Source organism: Colletes gigas, unplaced genomic scaffold (assembly GCF_013123115.1).
Source record: "Colletes gigas isolate AHSC1104 unplaced genomic scaffold, ASM1312311v1 Colletes_gigas_Sc00011, whole genome shotgun sequence".
Taxonomy (NCBI): Eukaryota; Metazoa; Arthropoda; class Insecta; order Hymenoptera; family Colletidae; genus Colletes; species Colletes gigas.
This window is the reverse complement of record NW_025106640.1, coordinates 8,488,072-8,505,517: the sequence shown is the minus strand read 5'-3', so window position 1 is coordinate 8,505,517 and position 17,446 is coordinate 8,488,072. Positions and strand designations below refer to the sequence as shown.

The following is a 17,446-nucleotide window of genomic DNA, read 5'->3' as shown; positions in this document are numbered from 1 at the left end:
AAAATCCCGCGTAACAAAGCGAAATCCCCCGGACTCGTGCTTCGCACGCTTTTCCCTCGACCCCCCTCCCATTAGAACTTGCAGCTTGTTAGGGGTGGAAACTTTTACTCTTTAAGAGCGGCATTACACCGACTATAAATCGTTGCAGCGGCGGGCTAGTGTGACCCGGTCATAAATTTTCCCCGGACAGTTTTAAGGAACTTTTAACCAGTTATACAGAAAAGGGGATGATCCAACCCTTTTGCGCCCCGAGACGTTTCTCTGATCACCTACCAGAAACAAACGACTCGCGAATTTTAAAAAAATGTTTTTTTAACAAAGTTACATCGTAATCGCCCTTTAATATATAATGATCATCGGTCAAATGGAAAGTTTATCCGCAACGAGGGTGTTTATCGCGAGAAAACTATGTCTCCGAAATTACCGGTATATTACTCCGCTAATTTCGCAAGGCAGAGTTTGCCAAACTAGTTTAACTACGAGTCTAACGATACTCATAATAGCCACAAGTTTCCTTCTTGCTGAACATTGACCCTGGCTACGATCCACCCACGTTGCAACGACCACCTTTAAACCTACATCCAATGGAGCAGAGATAGAATCTACGTTCTTCTTTCTAATTTTTCAAACGCTCGAAGAAACCCCCAAAATCTTTTTTCTGGATGTCCTCGACTTTCAAGACCATGTTCAGCTGTTTGAATTGTTCCAGTGGAGGCGGAGGAGTCGCCTACGGTGGTGTTGGATCGCGCAGACGCAACAGCCCCGTCTCTCCACCAACCGATCGTATCGCCCGATCCGTTTCGCGACGTGATCAAGACGGAACCAGCCCCCGACCTGCCCTCCCTCATCGAGGACATGATCCCCTACCTGGTGGAGCACGGAATCACCACCCCGAGACCGACCACCACCGCCAGCACGTCGAAGCCTTTGCAAACCCAAGGATCCAATCACCCACAGCACGCGTCCAACTTCGATTACATGGACAAGTTGCCCCTGATCCACCCACCGTACGATTACAGGCCGGAAGAAGCCCCCGACAGGTTAATCTCCAAGAGCAAATACGCCGCCAATCAGGACAACCATCCGAAAGAACCAGTTCCATCGAGTTACGGCTCAAAGAACACCGATCAGACGCCCAGCCACGTTTCGGAAAGTGTCCTGGGAACTTTCGATTTTGATAGAATCAGCTCGCCGCCGCTGGAACGTACCACTGGGGACCCGGAGGATCGTTCTTCCAGCAACGTCACGGATCCTGGATCTCTTAAGTTAAACAACTCCAGGGACGAGGAAGTCTCGAACGGATCAATGTCCAAGGACTCTCCGGCTAAAACGGACAATACCAAGGTTTCCTCCACGACCAGCAAACCTCTCGAGGACCCGGAACCGATCTTCTCGCTGGACAACGTTTTGGATCTGTTGTTCGCCTCCGACAACGATCCCAGCAGCGAGAGTATCAGGACGCAGAGTGTCTCCACCACTGTTGCTACCACTACACTCGAAACGAAGAACGTCAGCGTGTCGACGGAGAGCACGAGGAAGCCTGTCACGGAAACTGGAAGTCCCTCGAAGCTCCTGGAGAACGAGATCCCCGTCTCCGTGGCCAGTCTGCTCAAGCTGGCCGGGTGCAACATCTACGGGAGGATGTATCGCGTGGGGAGGATCATCACCGAGCTCTCCGGTCCTTGTCTCGAGTGCAGGTGCACGGAGATCGGCGTCCAATGCAAGCAGCTGCAGTGTTGATCGGTGTTTGGCGTCGTGGAGGAGGGTGTAGTCTTCCTTTCCGATGGTACTGAGATTCGGTTCGGTCCGGAGTAACGCGTTCGCTGTTCTTGAAGGGGAAATTGGCTCGCAGGTTGTCCAGGGAGTCATGAATCCCAATGCGTTTTAGCGTACATCGAGTTTGAAAATACTTACGTATCGGAGGACAGCGTTGCTCGAGATTTTAAAAGAAAAATCGTACAAGTTTTTAAAGAAGATTCCAATGCAAAAAGTATTCAATTATCCCCGCGCTACTTACCTTCTCTCGCCTTATTCCGGCCGCGTCGTTGACCAGACCATAAACGCCCCTTGGAAAGGATCCACAGCCTTGGTAGGATCGATCAGGATGTAATTGTGAGGAATAGTCCTTCCGTGCTTCGCAAGGATAAGTGGATAAAGACGGAAGTTAGCGCCTCGGCCAGGCCCCTTCGCTTTAATGGGAATTATCCTCGGCTATATAGACGTCCCCCCATTTTGATTTATCTCTGCAATTTATCTCCGCCGGTTAAATGCAAAAGATACGACCCCGGAGGACAGCGGAGAACCCCGGGTTATCTTGTTAGGTTAGCTTCGCTCTTCGCCCTTTCGTTCCGCTCGAGTTTATTTCGTTATGGAACCTCCCCGTGGATCATCGACAGATTTCGAAACCGAGAGGAGATATTCTCTCTCTCGGCCCTTTGTTCACGTCGAGAAGGGCCGTTTGCAAATTACCCTTCGTCCTCCTTGCATCGAATAATCGTCAAACAACGAACGGGACGTTGTATCGTTCGCGAAATTTATTAATTTATTTCCACGACGGAGTTCCCCGTCGCTGATAAACAATCGCGCGCGAATGGAAATGCATGAACGAGAGCGACGCGGAGGCATTCAATTGCAGGTAGGAACTAGTACTTGAATGAAACGAGGAATTTCATTTCAACAGAGTGATACAAACTTTATTATAGTAAATAGAAACGAGACACGAAGCCGTCGAGACTCCGGGGAACACTGCTCCGTGGGTGCTTACAGGAAATTAAAGTCGCAAGAAAGCGGAGAAACAACGGAAAACTACTTTTTTTGGTCGGCGGGTTGCAATTACTGCCAACGTAGATTGATTCGTCGACCCTTGAAAGCCTTTTTCAGGACTCCCGGATAAATTCATTAGCCAAAACAATGCAAAAAAACGGAAAGTCTCGGTTATTTTCACTCTTTCTCGCGACTAGAATTTTATTTCAGCGATTCGAAATAGTTTAGAAATTAAGAAAATATGGTAATTCAAATTCAGCCGCAAACGATCCAGTTTCGAACTGGAGGCAACAATTTCACCGTTGTTTGAGTAAACGGGGAATGTTCCCCGACAGACACGTCGACGATCTTGCCGCGAAAAGTTTCCGCGTTGATGTTGGAATCGCGACAGTCGTTAGAAGCCATTCGAGAAACATAACAGTTTTCCTTTCCTCCGAACTTTCGGTGCGGGTTCTCTCTCGCGAGAACGTTGCAACATTTAGGGCAACGTGTCTCCGCGAAATGGTCTCGGAATTGAATGTTTAATAATCAAATTGAATCGTGAAGAAAGAACTTAAAGAAAAGCTATCGTGTTTCTCGGAATCGCTTCCCACGAGTTACGTTTTTCTATCGAGCAAGAGCATCGGGATACTATTTGCTGACTTTCTCTGTCCATTAATCGGGAAAAGCGAGCTATCGGTTTCACTTACCGTCGTCGGCAGCGTTATCGTAGATAGTAAGGTTAGCCAGTAATTGATGTAATCGATCAAGACTATAATCTCGACGCATGGAACGAACAGGTAAAAACGATTCCTCGCGTTGGACTCGTTCGATCTTCTCTCTCTCTCTCTATAAGTACACCTCCCGTGTTTGTTCTCTCTCTCACCGTTTAAGAATTAAGGATACGCTTGAATCGCATTGGAAAGGATGACGGGAAAGCGCACAGTCGTTTCTGTATCGCGTTTCAAGGCCGTAAATTCGCTCTGAATGCCGCACAGAGGCTTGTACTATACGTTTTATGTTCGTCGTAATAAACGTTTACGGAATTCACGTTCTCACCCTTCACGATCTCCCTCCTCGTTTGCAGAATTAAAAACGAAATTCACGAAATTATTCGGGTAAGTAGAAATAGCCTTAGCGAGGCTGAAAATTTTCATTTCAAATAATAAATAGCTGTTCCTACGTTTCTGTTAATCGTATGGAACGATGACTTTGGCAATTGGTCGCGTCAACGGCTGAAATTCAATAAAAATGACGGGTTGGATGAAAAGACGCGTGGATACGGGAACCGCGGTACGATATCGACTTTATTGCAGGCAATCGATTGTTCCGATACACAATGGGGAGGTGACGGCTCCTCGTTTATATGCCCGTGATCGAATCACAGTGTATATAATCGTATTTATATTCAATAGTCGGTTCTATTTACAGATCGTATTATCGTTATTATTAATCGTGTCGACGTAGTCAGTAACACTAACATAATCACAGCCAGTTCGCCTCGTGTGTATAATATTGTGTAAACAAGTAGGTACAATCATCGACTAAACTGCCGGGGAGAACACATCCTTTATTTGCTCAGATTCTCCCGTAAATTATCCGCGAAATTCCTATCGACTCCTCGACGAATTTTCCCCCAAGAGGGCTCTTTGTCTCTTCGAACAAAAATCATTTACTTCCTCTAAAATGAATTTTATCCTCGACAGGATATTCCTTTGTTCCACAAAAAAAAAAAAACACCTCGTTTCGCTTTTACTTCAGCAATTTTCCATCGCGAAGTAATTAAAAAACCGTTTTAAATTTCCCGCCAAAGACTTTGTTACCTTAACTACTTTCCCCTCGATCGCGCGTAACTTTGAATTTTTTGTTTAAACGTTCGTGGAAAATTTATGGACAACCTGAGCACGGTTTCGGCTCTACGATCCACTATCGAATAATTTCTACATATAACTATAAATGTATTCTTTTTATTTTTTTTTATTTTTTGGCAGCATCGTTCGATGCTCCGTCGCGATGGAACTATGGGAACATTCTCCTAGAAACAGGCCTCTGGGAAATTCTCGCGATTCCGCGAAAATTGCTCGATCGCCTCGGGAAGCTTGGATTCCTTCCTCTTTAGCCGGAGCTTCCGTTTTGCGAGCCCAGAATTATTTTTACAGCGATTTTACGCAACGCCCGCGTCGATATCCGATTCCTTCGAGTCGATCGCGGGACACTGGAACCGAAAGTGATCCACGTCGCGCCTTTGAAGCCCTCGCGAAAGGAATCCAAGCGAAAGTGATCCTCCGACAGCATTTCTCAACCCTTAATAAGCGTTAAATTCTACTCGGCCACGCAGAGAGCCCGTAGTTTCTTTCGTTCGTCCATTTTTGCTTCTATTTTTCAGTGGAAAGTGGCGCGCGATAATTGCTTGGCCACTCACAACGCTGATCTAATTAAATTTAAATTACACGTTCGAAACTCTCTTTCGCGAGAAGACTGGAGTAAGAAAATTTATTCAATTTAAAAGAGGGGGCAGCGAGAATTTTTATTTTTATTTTTATTTTTATTTTTGGCCGATCAATTATCGCGCAATGTTTGGCAGAGATTTAGTCGAGCCTTTTCGTGTAGGGTGATTCAGGATGAGAATTACCGGCGAGCTGATAGAAAAGATACCTTTAGCTTAGAGTTAAGGGTGCGGCGTCGTAAATACAAGAGGGTGCGGGGGGGCGGAGAAAAAAAGACTGACCAAGGATGCACGATTAGAGCGTGTTCGAAAGGTACTAATATCGCGGATCAAAATTGCGGACACGTTTCACGATTCCCGCGAATATCCTCCCGGAATTCGGCCTCGTTAAATTCTTTCGTTAAATTTCTTCCCTTCCCCGGGACAATATATCCTAATAAAGGGTCTATCGTCCTTTCTATCAACATAATTAAATTTCAACCAACATACAACTTATCTCTTACAAGTTCCTCGATCTTTCACGATTAAACTTATTTCTCGATTCAGGCAATTTAACGTTTGGAAGTCAGTGATATTAGAAGTTTTACGACAAACCTGCGATTAGGGCTGGGACTACTTTTTACGGTCCGATCGATAAAAGTATCTCAACAGTTCCCTATTGAATCTACGCGCGAAGTACTGGAATATTAAATTATTTTACCGTTCCCGTGTCGAGTATATAAAATATTGGAATATCAAATTATTCGTGGTGGGTGTAGAAAATGCTTGTGCATCGAATGATTTTAATAGTCCCCGCCCTACGTGGAATGCGAAGGGTCGACGCGAACCTGTATCGAGGATCATAAATTTGAACACAGAAGCGCAGGATTTCTCCAAGTGGAATTGAAACAGCGTCGATATCGTTGACAACGGCCGGTACGTCAGCCTTAACGTAAAAAATGCATCGACGCGTACAATGAATCCGTGATCCGTACTCGATCTCTCGAGTTTCACGCAATTTTCCTCGAGTTTCGTCGGATTTACGGATAGTCGAAACGCCAGGGCAGCGTGGGGGTTTGCTTCGTCCGCTGCAGCTTAAACACCGAACCAACTTACGCTACTTTTATCGATAGTTAATATCGAAGAACGACTCGAAACACCCTTATCGATTAACATCTCTAACGCTGTGCGCAGATTGACCAAAAAATTTCATTCGATAGAAAACGATTATTTCTCTTTCGTATCCATATAGATTTTGACTAGAATGAATGTTTGAAAATCACCAGAAATTAGAAGTGAAACGTTTGCTTACCAATCAAAGGACCAGTTAGAAATTATTGTCCTCGTTAAGATTAAACTCCCGAACAGAAATCGTGATAATTTCTCGATGAATCGATCTGCACGCAGGGTGGAAAAAAACAACGATCTACCGATACTTTACCAATCAACGGATTCGTAGCTTACTGATAGTCGATTGTACACTCGTCGTCAACGTTCACCGTAGTTCTTGCTCCGTGTCGAATCCGTCTCGATCACTCTGAACGTCGTTTTCGAACAAAAACCTAGCGATCACTCGGCAAAGCTGTGAACTTTGAACGGCACCAACAAACATCTTCGTTAAGTTCGAACTCGTTCGATCCACGGAAACCGGGTTACACGTCGATCCTCCAGCTTGGAAGCGTCTTAGCGTTAAATACTCGATTACACCGAAGAGTCCTGGGTTAGGCGATTTATAGTACAGAGGCGTCCATTTGTCCCGGAAACCGGCGATTCGTCAGCGTTTCCGCCAGGGGGGGGGAAAAAACGGTCGCACGGGGCAACAATCTTCTAATCTTACAATTAGAGACGGGCCACGACCGTCCGTAAATTTCACAAAGAAACTCGCGTGGCTGGTTTCCGCCGGAGTTTGATTAACAGCACGTGGGGGGGGGAGGGATTCCTCCGTGGATTTTCGATCCTTTCTGTCGATACCGACCGACCCGGACCCCGATTAAACCGAGTGTACTTTGGCAGCTGGTTGTCTTTGGTTAAGTTCCGCGGAATTTCCGGTGATCTCCTTCATCCGTCTTTCCATTATCCCGGCGTCCTATTTTCTTCTACCGGTTTCCGGCGGGGACCGAGTATCAATAATCGGGAAACGAGCTCCCTCGACGGTCCACCGATCCTCGTGGACGTTGAAAACTATCCAACAGTTTGTTGATCGCGTTCGCTCCACGCGATAATTTATCAAGCTTTTTAATCTCACCGTCGCTTTCAGCATCACTTTTGAACGTCCAAACCAACGCGGTATCGAACCACCGCACGATCGTTTCGAAATTCCAATCGATTCCAAAATTCTTTCTCCCGGCAATCACAATTTCTAATTAATTTTTCCCCCAAGAGTTTCTATTCCGTGAAGATTTCCAGGGGCGGTTCTACTCGAAAACGCTCTCGGCGGCCTCCCGGATCTTGATGATGAGGAACGACCGCCTGCAGAACTTGACGAGCAGCTCGATCCTCTGTCAGGATGGCTTTCTGAGCTGGGGCAGAGCGATCAGGTAGATGTTGCCGAAGATGGCGCCCACTGCCAGCAGCATCACGCTGATGGCCGACAACAGGCGCACGAACCTGACGAATCTACGTCCCCTGGCGTCCTTCTTGCTCTGGTTCGGGAACACCGCCAGGCCCAAAAGGGGCCCCGCGAGGGCACCGGCCACGTGCGCCGCCCAACCGACCCTTCCGCAACCGAGCAACGCCGGGACCGGAAGCGACGCCACGTCCGCGCTGGCCAGCAACAACACGGCGGCCAGACGCCAGCTGGCGTAACGTAGCTCACCGTGACACTGTAACAAAACAAAGACCACCGTGTGGTCATTTTGCGCGAGATAGGATGTCCAAAAGGATTGCAAAAGGTCCATGGGGGATTAGTTTGCAACGTTTAAAACGTTTACGCCGTTGCATTCGATAGATAGAACTTAATGTATACGTGCAACAGGGAACTCACAGCCACTTTGAACCAGCATGACATCGATACCAAAGAGACTCAACGTCAAATGCGAATTTTTAAGAAAAATCGACAGGGGGTAGGTGCCCAAATTTTTCGATAAAAAAAAATGTTTCGAATTGTTCTGAAAAAAATATTGTCGGTTCGGGGGGTCAACTACAATCATTTTTGGTGAATAGATGTACTCTCGAATTCTTACGCAGTTTCGAGAAAAAAATTCAGAAAGGTGCCTAACTTTTTCAGCAAAATTGAAAAGTTTCAAATCGTTTTAAAAAAATTATTTTTAGTTACAGGGGTCAATTGCAATCATTTTTTATGAATAGACATACCCCCGAATTCCTACGCAGTTCCGAGAAAAAAAATCGAGTATGTGTCTGAATTTTTTGACAAAAAAAAATGTTTCGAATCGTTCTAAAAAAATTATTTTCGGTTGCGGGGGTCGAATACAATCATTTTTGGTCAATAGATGTACCCCCGAAATCCTAACCATTTTCGAGAAAAAAATTCCTTACCGAAACTATAATTTCAGGCCAGAAATATCGCTCCAAAATTTCGTGCGTATATTTAAAACGCCATAACTTCTGAACGGATTGGACGATTTTAATGTTTAAAAAGGCAAACGACGCGTATTTTAGTGCAGAATATGTAGAGATTCTAACAATATTCGAAAAGTTGTTCCTTGACCCCGTAAAATTAGAAAAACCCCATAAAAGCGGCCCAATTTTCAAAATGACCATAACTCTTACAATAGTGAATATATTTCAATGAAATTTTTTTCTGAAGTAGAGCTCATGGGTACCTACAAAAAAGTATTAAACAACTTTTCCGTACAGCGGCAATCAAATGTATTAAAAATGAAAAACTGATTTTTAAGAAAAATCGACAGGGGGTAGGTGCCTCAATTTTTCGGCGAAAAAAAAAACTTTCAAATCGTTCTAAAAAAATTATTTTTAGTTGCAGGGGTCCATTACTATTATTTTTGGTCAATAGACATACCCCGAAATCCTATCCACTTTCGAGAAAAAAAATTCAAGAAGGTGGATTTTTTTGGTGAAATTTAAAAATTTCTAATCATTCTACAAAAATTATTTTTAGTTGCAGGGGTCAATTACAATCATTTTTGGTCAATAGACATATCCTCGAAATCCTACCCACTTTCAAGAAAAAAATTCGAGAATGTGTGAAATTTTTCGACAAAATTAAAAAATTTGGAATCATTTTAAAAAAATTATTTTTGGTTGCGTGGGTCAATTACAATCATTTTTGGTGGATAGACATACCTCCGAAATCCTACGCACTTTCGAGAAAAAAATTCCTTACTGAAATGTCTGACCGATGATACGTTGATATGTTTCACTGAAATTTCATGCGAATCTTTGAAACGTCATAACTTCTGAACGGATTGGACGATTTTAATGTTCAAAAAGGCAAACGACGCGTATTTTAGTGTAGAATATGTAGAGATTCTAACAATATTCGAAAAGTTGTTCCTTAACCCCGTAAAGTGGGAAAAACCCCATAAAAATGGTCCAATTCCTCGTTTCTATCGCTTCATACGTAGGTAGGTTTCCAGTTCGCGAGAAAATAATTTGGGAATCACTAAACAAATAATTGCCCGGAAACTTTTGCACCCCACCGGGTACCGTTATTAACCGAATCGCGAATTTCTCCTTAAGAGAATCCAAGCGGAACCAGGGATCTGTAAAAACAATTTCCCCGGTTTTACAATGTTACCGCGCCCTGGAATATTCCAGGGAGGGTTAAGTTCGTAGTTACCGCGAAACAAATTCCCTCCCCCCGTTGGCGAAGTTTCCTCCGGCGTCGATTCCCGGACGACAAGAAACGATCCCACAAAGCGTAACTTCGATAAAACTGCACCGAACGCGGTAACTTTGGAATGGAAAACACATCCAGAAACAATCGCGACGAAGCCAAACCAGATTCAAGAGCGTCGCGATCTCCGTTAATCCCTCGGAAGTTCGTTGTTTTTCAACCCCCTCGGTTCACCCGGACCGTAGAAATTTATTATTCCCCGATTTAATGAGATTTAACGAAAAGAAAGGGCGCGGGAAGCTCGAGGAGGAAACTTCGTCGAGCGTGTCCCATCGAGTTTTTTCCCCTCGCGAGGAATTGGAACTCCGTCGTCGATGGATCGAACAACTTTTTCTCGGACTTACCAAGTAAAGATGCGCGAGATGGCTGGTGAGCAACGCGTAAACACCTGCAGAGGCGCCCATCAGGAACAGACTCGGCTGCAGAAGGGACGCTCCCAAAGCTCCGCAGACGCCTCCGCCCAGATAGATCGTCGCGACGCCTATTCGACCCTGCTCCACCTGCGAACATCGCGTTTATTCTCTCTTATAAACTATCGACTCTAAGATCGCGTCGAAGGAACAGCGTTCTTCCTGAATTATGCCGGACGCGACGTTTAAATCCCCCCAAAATTGACCCTCGCGTCGAGCGTTTGATGTCTCGGGCGGTTTCCGGTCGATTCGAGCCTTTCATCGCGCAAAATCGATAAAACGTACCCGGCGAAAGATTCGCTTTGCTCGCGAGCGGAAAAAAGGGTGGCTCCGCGACAGCCCCAGCAATTAGTCTGATTAACTCACCTCGAGCGGAGTGGCCAGCACCAGCTGGATGACCACGTTGAGTGCAAGGTGAAGTGCGTTCCAGTGCAGGAGCATGTACGAGGCGAACCTCCATCCCTGGACCCTCTGACGCGGGTCGTAGACCAACCACCTGCGCAAGGTCGCTTCATCCCCCAAACAGTGGACGGCTATCTGTCGTCATCGAGAATACCTTTCAATTTTCCCACTCACACACCCTATCGAATCGCAAAAGAAAGAACTAACGAGGGAGCAAAGGGGGCGAAGGGATCGTTTTTATTTCGCAGCATTATCGAAATCTCTTTGCAAAATAATCTAGCAAAATTTCGAAAGATTTCCCGAAATGTCCATCCCCACGGGGCATTCGATAATTCTCTAGCAAACATACATCATTATTATTATAGGGATTAATTTAGTCCGTTATTAATTCCCGTTCGTTAAATGCACACCGTTAATGGGATATTATTAAATTAGAGAGGAAATCACAGAAATCTGTTCAATTATTTACAGAGTTAACCGAAATCCAAACTTGTAGAGAAACGGGTGGTTTTTTTTCGTTGGAATTATTGTGCAAACAGAATAAATGTATAGGTACGGATTAAACGACCCGTTTCGCTGGTAAAACGACGCGAAAATTCGAACTGCGCTGTTATCGACAAACAATCTAGCCAATAATTAACGGAAATTCTACTGACAGAATGGTAATTAATCAAAATTGCCTTATTTAAACGCCGAATAAACCGCCGTCATTATCAGCCTTTAAACAACGAAAGGCGTGAAAGCGAACGATAATCGACGACTCGAAAAGCCTTGCTATTATTCGTTATTAATTGTCTTTAATTGATATCATTCTGTGGATACTTTCAAGGCTACTTCTCCTCTCAAATCACTCGAACGAACAATGACTTCCTCTCTACAACCAGAATGAAAGTTATTAAAAACGCGATAAAATAATATTCTCCGATGTTCTGTTCAAAGATAGCTCGACGGGGGATTTGATTACTACTCGTATGAATTTTTTGCAAGATCTTTTTCATCATATTTGTATAATAATTCATTCCGGGTTGGTTTAAATGGTCCGAATAAGATATCCACGCTCAGCAGTTTATATTCGTCGAAGTTATCGACGAACAACGGTGTATCTAATTGGTCGATCGATGGTAAATAACCAGCCAGAACGATCGTGCGATAAAACGTGTTCGATACGACCTGGTGAAATATTCTGGAGTCGCAAATATTCGTTGGAAAACGATCGACGGCTGGAAAGAGCAATATCTCCGGTGGAAATAATTCTTGGGCTACCGGAAACGTGCGCGACGAGGGGACTTTTCCCGACTGGCCAGACGAGACGAAATTTTGTTAAATCGAGTTTGACCGTGCCCGATCCGAACGGCTCGGTTAAAGTTAGTTAAACGCTTTGGTGTATTAAATTCTGCGGGTTAAACTGAATCGGGCGTCGATTGCGTTCGCGATAAAATTCGAGATACGATTAAGCGGCGAGTGGTATCAAATTTACCGGACAAGAAGATTTCTTAATCGCATCAAAAGACGAGGATCTTGACGTTCAATTTACAGGAACCATCGAGTTACTCGGAGGTATGTTGGTAATAGCGATGATCGAAAGGTTTTAAATTGAATCAGGGACATTGGTCGGAACGTCTGTTAAATCCTCGAAAGACTGCTCGCAATTTTATTCGCGGGTATTAACTTTATTGGAGAAAGTAATTTTAATCCGTCTGGCCGATCGCGAGTTTATATCACCCGTGTGCACAGGATGGAGATAAATTCGTAATGCAACCGAATGGGGAATGATTCCTTGTGGAAAAATGAATGGAAAATATGGAATGAAATTTTTTGATACGACCTTTTGTTCACGAGGAAATTGATTTTTAAATTGTTCGGTACGTGACTGGCGTGTCTGACCGTTCCTCGATGTTTCTACTTGCGTCGAGGGGTTTCAACGTTCACGGCGGTACTGGCTGCTTGAACCGGTTCTAATTACTTGAGAGTATTCGATTCTAACTACTTTACAGCACCGTTTATAGAAAACACGATATTAAATCGGTTTAGGTTTGAAAAATAATAATGTAAGTAGAAATATCGCGAAATGGTCAGACAGGTCTCGGAGAATTTGGAAGATTAATTTTCTCGTGAACCAAGCCTCGTACAAAAAATATGTACTCTATATTTTAGATGTATTTTCCTACGAGGAATCACCTAAATTTTTTTATTATGACACAAGCTTGTTGTAAGCAGCGTATTTGGTCGAATAGTTACGACGGAAAGAAACCTCGACAGCGCCACTAACCTTCCTGTATCTTTCCGCGTGATCTTTTTCTGATATCCTCCTTTTACGTTTCGCGCGATGTTCACGCCCCGACCGCGAGCTTTCTCTCTGTAAATCATCCCGCTCGCCGCGGATACACGGCACTTTTGGGCTGCGGGGGCGGCGTTTCGGGGCCATCCATTTTTACGTCACGTGCTTTTACGACCCTTGCGAGGTTTCAGTCTCGCTCCGGCGCTTAATGCCCTGTCGTGTTTGTAGTCTTGGGAAACGTCGGGACCCTCGAAAATTCGGGCCACGACCGGCAATAAAGAATTTCCATATTCTCCCCGCGCCACACCCCTCCCAACCCTCTCCTCTCTCGTTCCTCTTTCGCTGAAAAGACGTCGAGGTTTGGATCTATCCGATCCGCTTGCTCGATAGATACTCCTCTCGTGTAAAATACACTCTGTACCAAGGTTAAATTTCTTTTTACTTTGTTCGTTTAATTCTATTTAATTATGTTGCAAATTTATAGTGTTTTACACTTTTAAACGACAAAATTAATATCGTTGCTAGTTTAAAAATATCAGAAAGAAAGATTAATGGGTAGAAATATCGACCCCACGAATTTTCGATTTATTTTCCCACTTGTATTATTTTGTGGAATTATTTGAGCGTTAATTTTGAGGAAAATGTGTTTCGATCGAAGATGGGGAGAAGTGGAAAGATCGTGGGAAGGACGGACGACGCCCGGGGATCATTATAAGGAGGCAGGATCGAGGTACCCGGGGGTCGTCCGCGGCGGTTTGCGGTATCGTTCTGGCGTATCTCGACGTTTCATTAGCCCCGGGAACGTTCATTGTCGTTTTACTATCCCCTGTTACATTTTCCAGCAATTTTAAGTTGAACCGTTCTAGATTGGACGCATTCTTCGGCGGTGCCGCCCGGCCATAACGACTCCCGCAACTTCCCAAGCAATTATTATCCCCGAAAGAGCTGACCCCCGCGAGCCGAGCCACGACCTTTCCGCGATTTCGAGACGCGTCAATTTCCATTAAAAGGCGACAGGTCAGAGCAAAAGACCGATACTTCTCCGATACTTGAATCAATTCCGATATTTGCAAAATTAAACAGCGCGACTGTCCGCCATGGTTAATTATTCTACGAGCTCAGAATAGGTATCAAAGTCGTGGAAAGTCAAAGATACTAAGCGACGGTAATTGGGGTATTTTATTCTATTTAAAAATCGTTTTATTCGGAAAGTTAACCGTGATTTATCAGCGAATCCTTTAACGAGCCATATTTACGACGGCGCGTTCGCTCGTGATTTATCGAGTCCGTTATCCTATCTCCGGCGATATTAGGGAAGAACTCGACCGATTATTACGACGCAGACGGGGAAAGTCGACCTTTCGGCGAGAGGCCGCGTAACCGGATATCGTCGTTTCCGCTATCTCAGCGTTTCATTAAACCCGCCCTCCTCCGCCCTTTCGAAACATTATCGTTCGTTCCATCGCGCGAAACTGGACGGGGCAGAGTACAGACTGCGATTAGCTTTCCTCCGAATGGAAACGCCAAAAGGCTTCGGGGAGTCTTACTTTTGTTTCACTCAGAGGGGGCAAAAATTCGCTATTGAAATCTCGCTCTATCGGAGTCGAAACAAAACTGAGCGAGTTTCATGAATTTTTCCAAAGGTATCGGATATACTATAGGGCGTGCAAATCCGAAGGTCGCTTGATTAAAAACTAAATCGAAAATATGGCTTATAGGAGCCTCGATTATTCGACAAAATCGACCACAAATATTCCCTAACAGCCTCGCGTTTATTGCACGGAACGATATAAATTCTATAAACGTACAATTTTTCAGTTACATGCTTGTAGAATTCTTCTCTACATAGACAGTATAATATCTCGAAGTGTACATAATTTTACACGACTTTAATCGCAGAAAATAAATAGAATAGGATAGTTTCGAGAGTTGTTTCGAAGGAACTTGGAGATTTCCGGTTTGGAGCGTAAGAGAGCCTGCGAAACGAACACGCGAACGCGATCCCCCGTCGTTTTATCGCGGATCTCGACCGATTATTGTACCCATGAACTAACGGAATTCGATTTCGAATCAACGATATCCTGGTCGGTCCTGGCTCTCCCCGCAATCTCGGGCGTTTCATTAACTCCCCGCGCGGCGTTAACTTCTGTTTTATTGCGCGAAACTGCGGGAAAGAAGGGTGCATTTAACTTCGCGGCTTTAACGGGGGACCGTTGCACACGCTTCTTGCCCCGACGAGCTTCGGGAAACGCTCGAACAAGCTATCCTGGAATTATTATCGAGCGTGGGAAGGCGGGGATCCACGCGTCCAGGAGACCTCTCGTTTCACGTTTTTCTTTTTTTTTTTCTTTCTGTTCACCCGAGAGTTCTTCCCGAGCGTGAGTTTCTTGAAATATCGGTACGATGTTCGTCCGTGAACTCGTGCGTATAATTGAGGGGGATTCCCATCGGCCTGCTCCGTCCTTGTCCCGCCATCCCCGCTACGCATTAGCTCCGGCTAATGGGAAATCTTTCGTGCTCGAACCCCGTGTCTTCGGGTAATACGTGTACCGGTTGTTGCCAATTTCCCTCCTAGGAAACCTTCCCGACGCCGTAAACACGCGTTTCGCCCTTAATCTTCCGAGACTGACGACGCTGATATCGCGCTTCGTAACTTTTTGCGGGCCGCTCGTTGAAATTTTCAGGTTTAATCGATTTTCTACCGGGGAATAACACCGTCGAAAATTATATAAATCGCTCTAATGTTACAACAGCTTGTAATAATTTAAAGAAATATAGCTGATTTCATTGACAAACGCGGAGAAGAAGGACTGTCCGGACCACGAGTGCAGTCTCTCGCAGCGGGATGCAATTAATTGGCCGCTCAAGGCCACTGAAAGGCTATCCCCCACCACGCGACATCGCTCCGCCCACCGCTCCGTTCTTTGTCGCGTTGCCCCGCCCACGCACGTTGTTCGTTTCTCCCTAAATTCAGCCGAGATCCACGGTAATTCGCCAATCTCCCTCGACTCTGGAGAAAGAACGACTGATTGATATTACAAAATATCTCCCCGACCACTTGCGGTAAAAACGGAACTTCCTGGCGTGGAAATTGTGGCCTTGAGCGGTCAATTTATCTCGCCCCGACTGTATTTGCTCGTCGAATCGGTCGCGTGATTAATTAACGAGGCCGAATTCCCCGTTTCGCCGGTGTTTGCCGAACCGTTTCTAATATTCATCGAACTATTCGACGAAAGCTCGTCCACCAAATTGACGGAGGGCTGGTTTTAATCACCGTGTCGCGCGTTTAGTGCTGTTTTAGAGAGACTCGCCTCGAGGATGCTGATACAGATCATAAGGTAGGGCGGTCGTATCCGGAAGTTGGGCTTCCTGGGCGGCAGTGGATGCCTGGGCGTTGGTCTAGGCGTGACCTCGTCATCCTTGGTCTTCTTGTAGGTGGGCTTGACGATGATCGGGGACTCCGGGGAGTAGGGGGACCCGGGGCCGGAGTACGTGGTGTCCGTGCAGTCGGACGAGATGGTCGAGAGTGTCGGAGAGTTCTCCAGGAGCGCAGCCTCGACGTCCATCTTGGCCTACCTGCGAAAAAACAACGGGACTCGTTAACCTCTGGCTTCGAGTGGCCCTTCTGCGCATAATCTCCGCGTTAACAGCCGCCCTTCGAGGGCCACGATTATGAAATAATTCGAGGGTCCTCCGCTGGTCGTCTGGGAAACGGTTTTTGTCGCCATTACGGAACCTACTCGCCGTTCCAACGGAATATCTATCTAAGCACGAGCACATTGGGACCTTCAAACAATCTTACGTGGACGTGTACTTTGTCGTAGGGCTGAATTCAGCGTCTGAAATATTGGAGAACAAATTTCGAGCTAAAGAGGGACTCAGAATTTTGCGAGTGTCGTAATCCAGAGCTTCGGAGAGTGTGGCTTCCGAGCATTGACCTTCCCCAGGTTCAAAGTTTCCCTCTTTTAACGTCTCAGGGCGAAAAGTTTCTTGGGGCGCTTTAAACGCTTGACTTTCCACCCTCGAGCTTTCCGAGTCTTTGTCTTTTCCTGCTCTCTCAAGGTCGAAACTTCGGCCCTCGAGCTTCCCGTGTCGGAGTTTGCAACATTGATCTTTCGAGGGTTTAATTTGTCACTCTTTAAGGCTCTCCGGACCTCGGGATCTCTAAATTGAAGCTTCCTGGATTTCGACAACTTTCGCGAGCTTTCGGTACCGTTGACCTTGCGAAGGACGAAGCTTCTCGATTCAGACTCGACTTAGTTCAAATCAAGCTGGAGCCTTCGTCCTTTCAGAATCTAAGCTATTCACGGTCGACTTTCGATCTTGAGCTTTCCAAGGTTTTCCGGGTAAAAAAATTGATCCTTCGAAGGTCG

The 17,446-nt window shown here is 45.5% G+C and overlaps 2 protein-coding genes across 2 annotated transcripts in view; one reads left to right on the top strand and one right to left on the bottom strand.

The window, feature by feature from the left end:
* The window catches only part of LOC122398318, a 36,491-nt gene extending 34,751 nt beyond the window's left edge, over positions 1–1,740 (top strand). Inside the window, exon 14 of the mRNA XM_043398054.1 lies at positions 710–1,740. Within this exon, the coding sequence (XP_043253989.1) occupies positions 710–1,740 (1,031 nt within the window). The remainder of the gene's footprint in view (positions 1–709) is intronic.
* Positions 1,741–7,415: 5,675 nt separating this feature from the next.
* Positions 7,416–16,657, bottom strand: LOC122398298 (protein rhomboid-like). The gene is made up of 4 exons (XM_043398023.1): positions 16,385–16,657; positions 10,760–10,930; positions 10,328–10,483; positions 7,416–7,989 (listed from the first exon to the last, which is right to left on the bottom strand). The coding sequence occupies exons 1-4, from the start codon at positions 16,637–16,639 to the stop codon at positions 7,669–7,671; spliced, it is 903 nt and encodes a 300-aa protein (XP_043253958.1). The 5' UTR covers positions 16,640–16,657; the 3' UTR covers positions 7,416–7,668.
* Between the last annotated feature and the right edge of the window lie 789 nt (positions 16,658–17,446).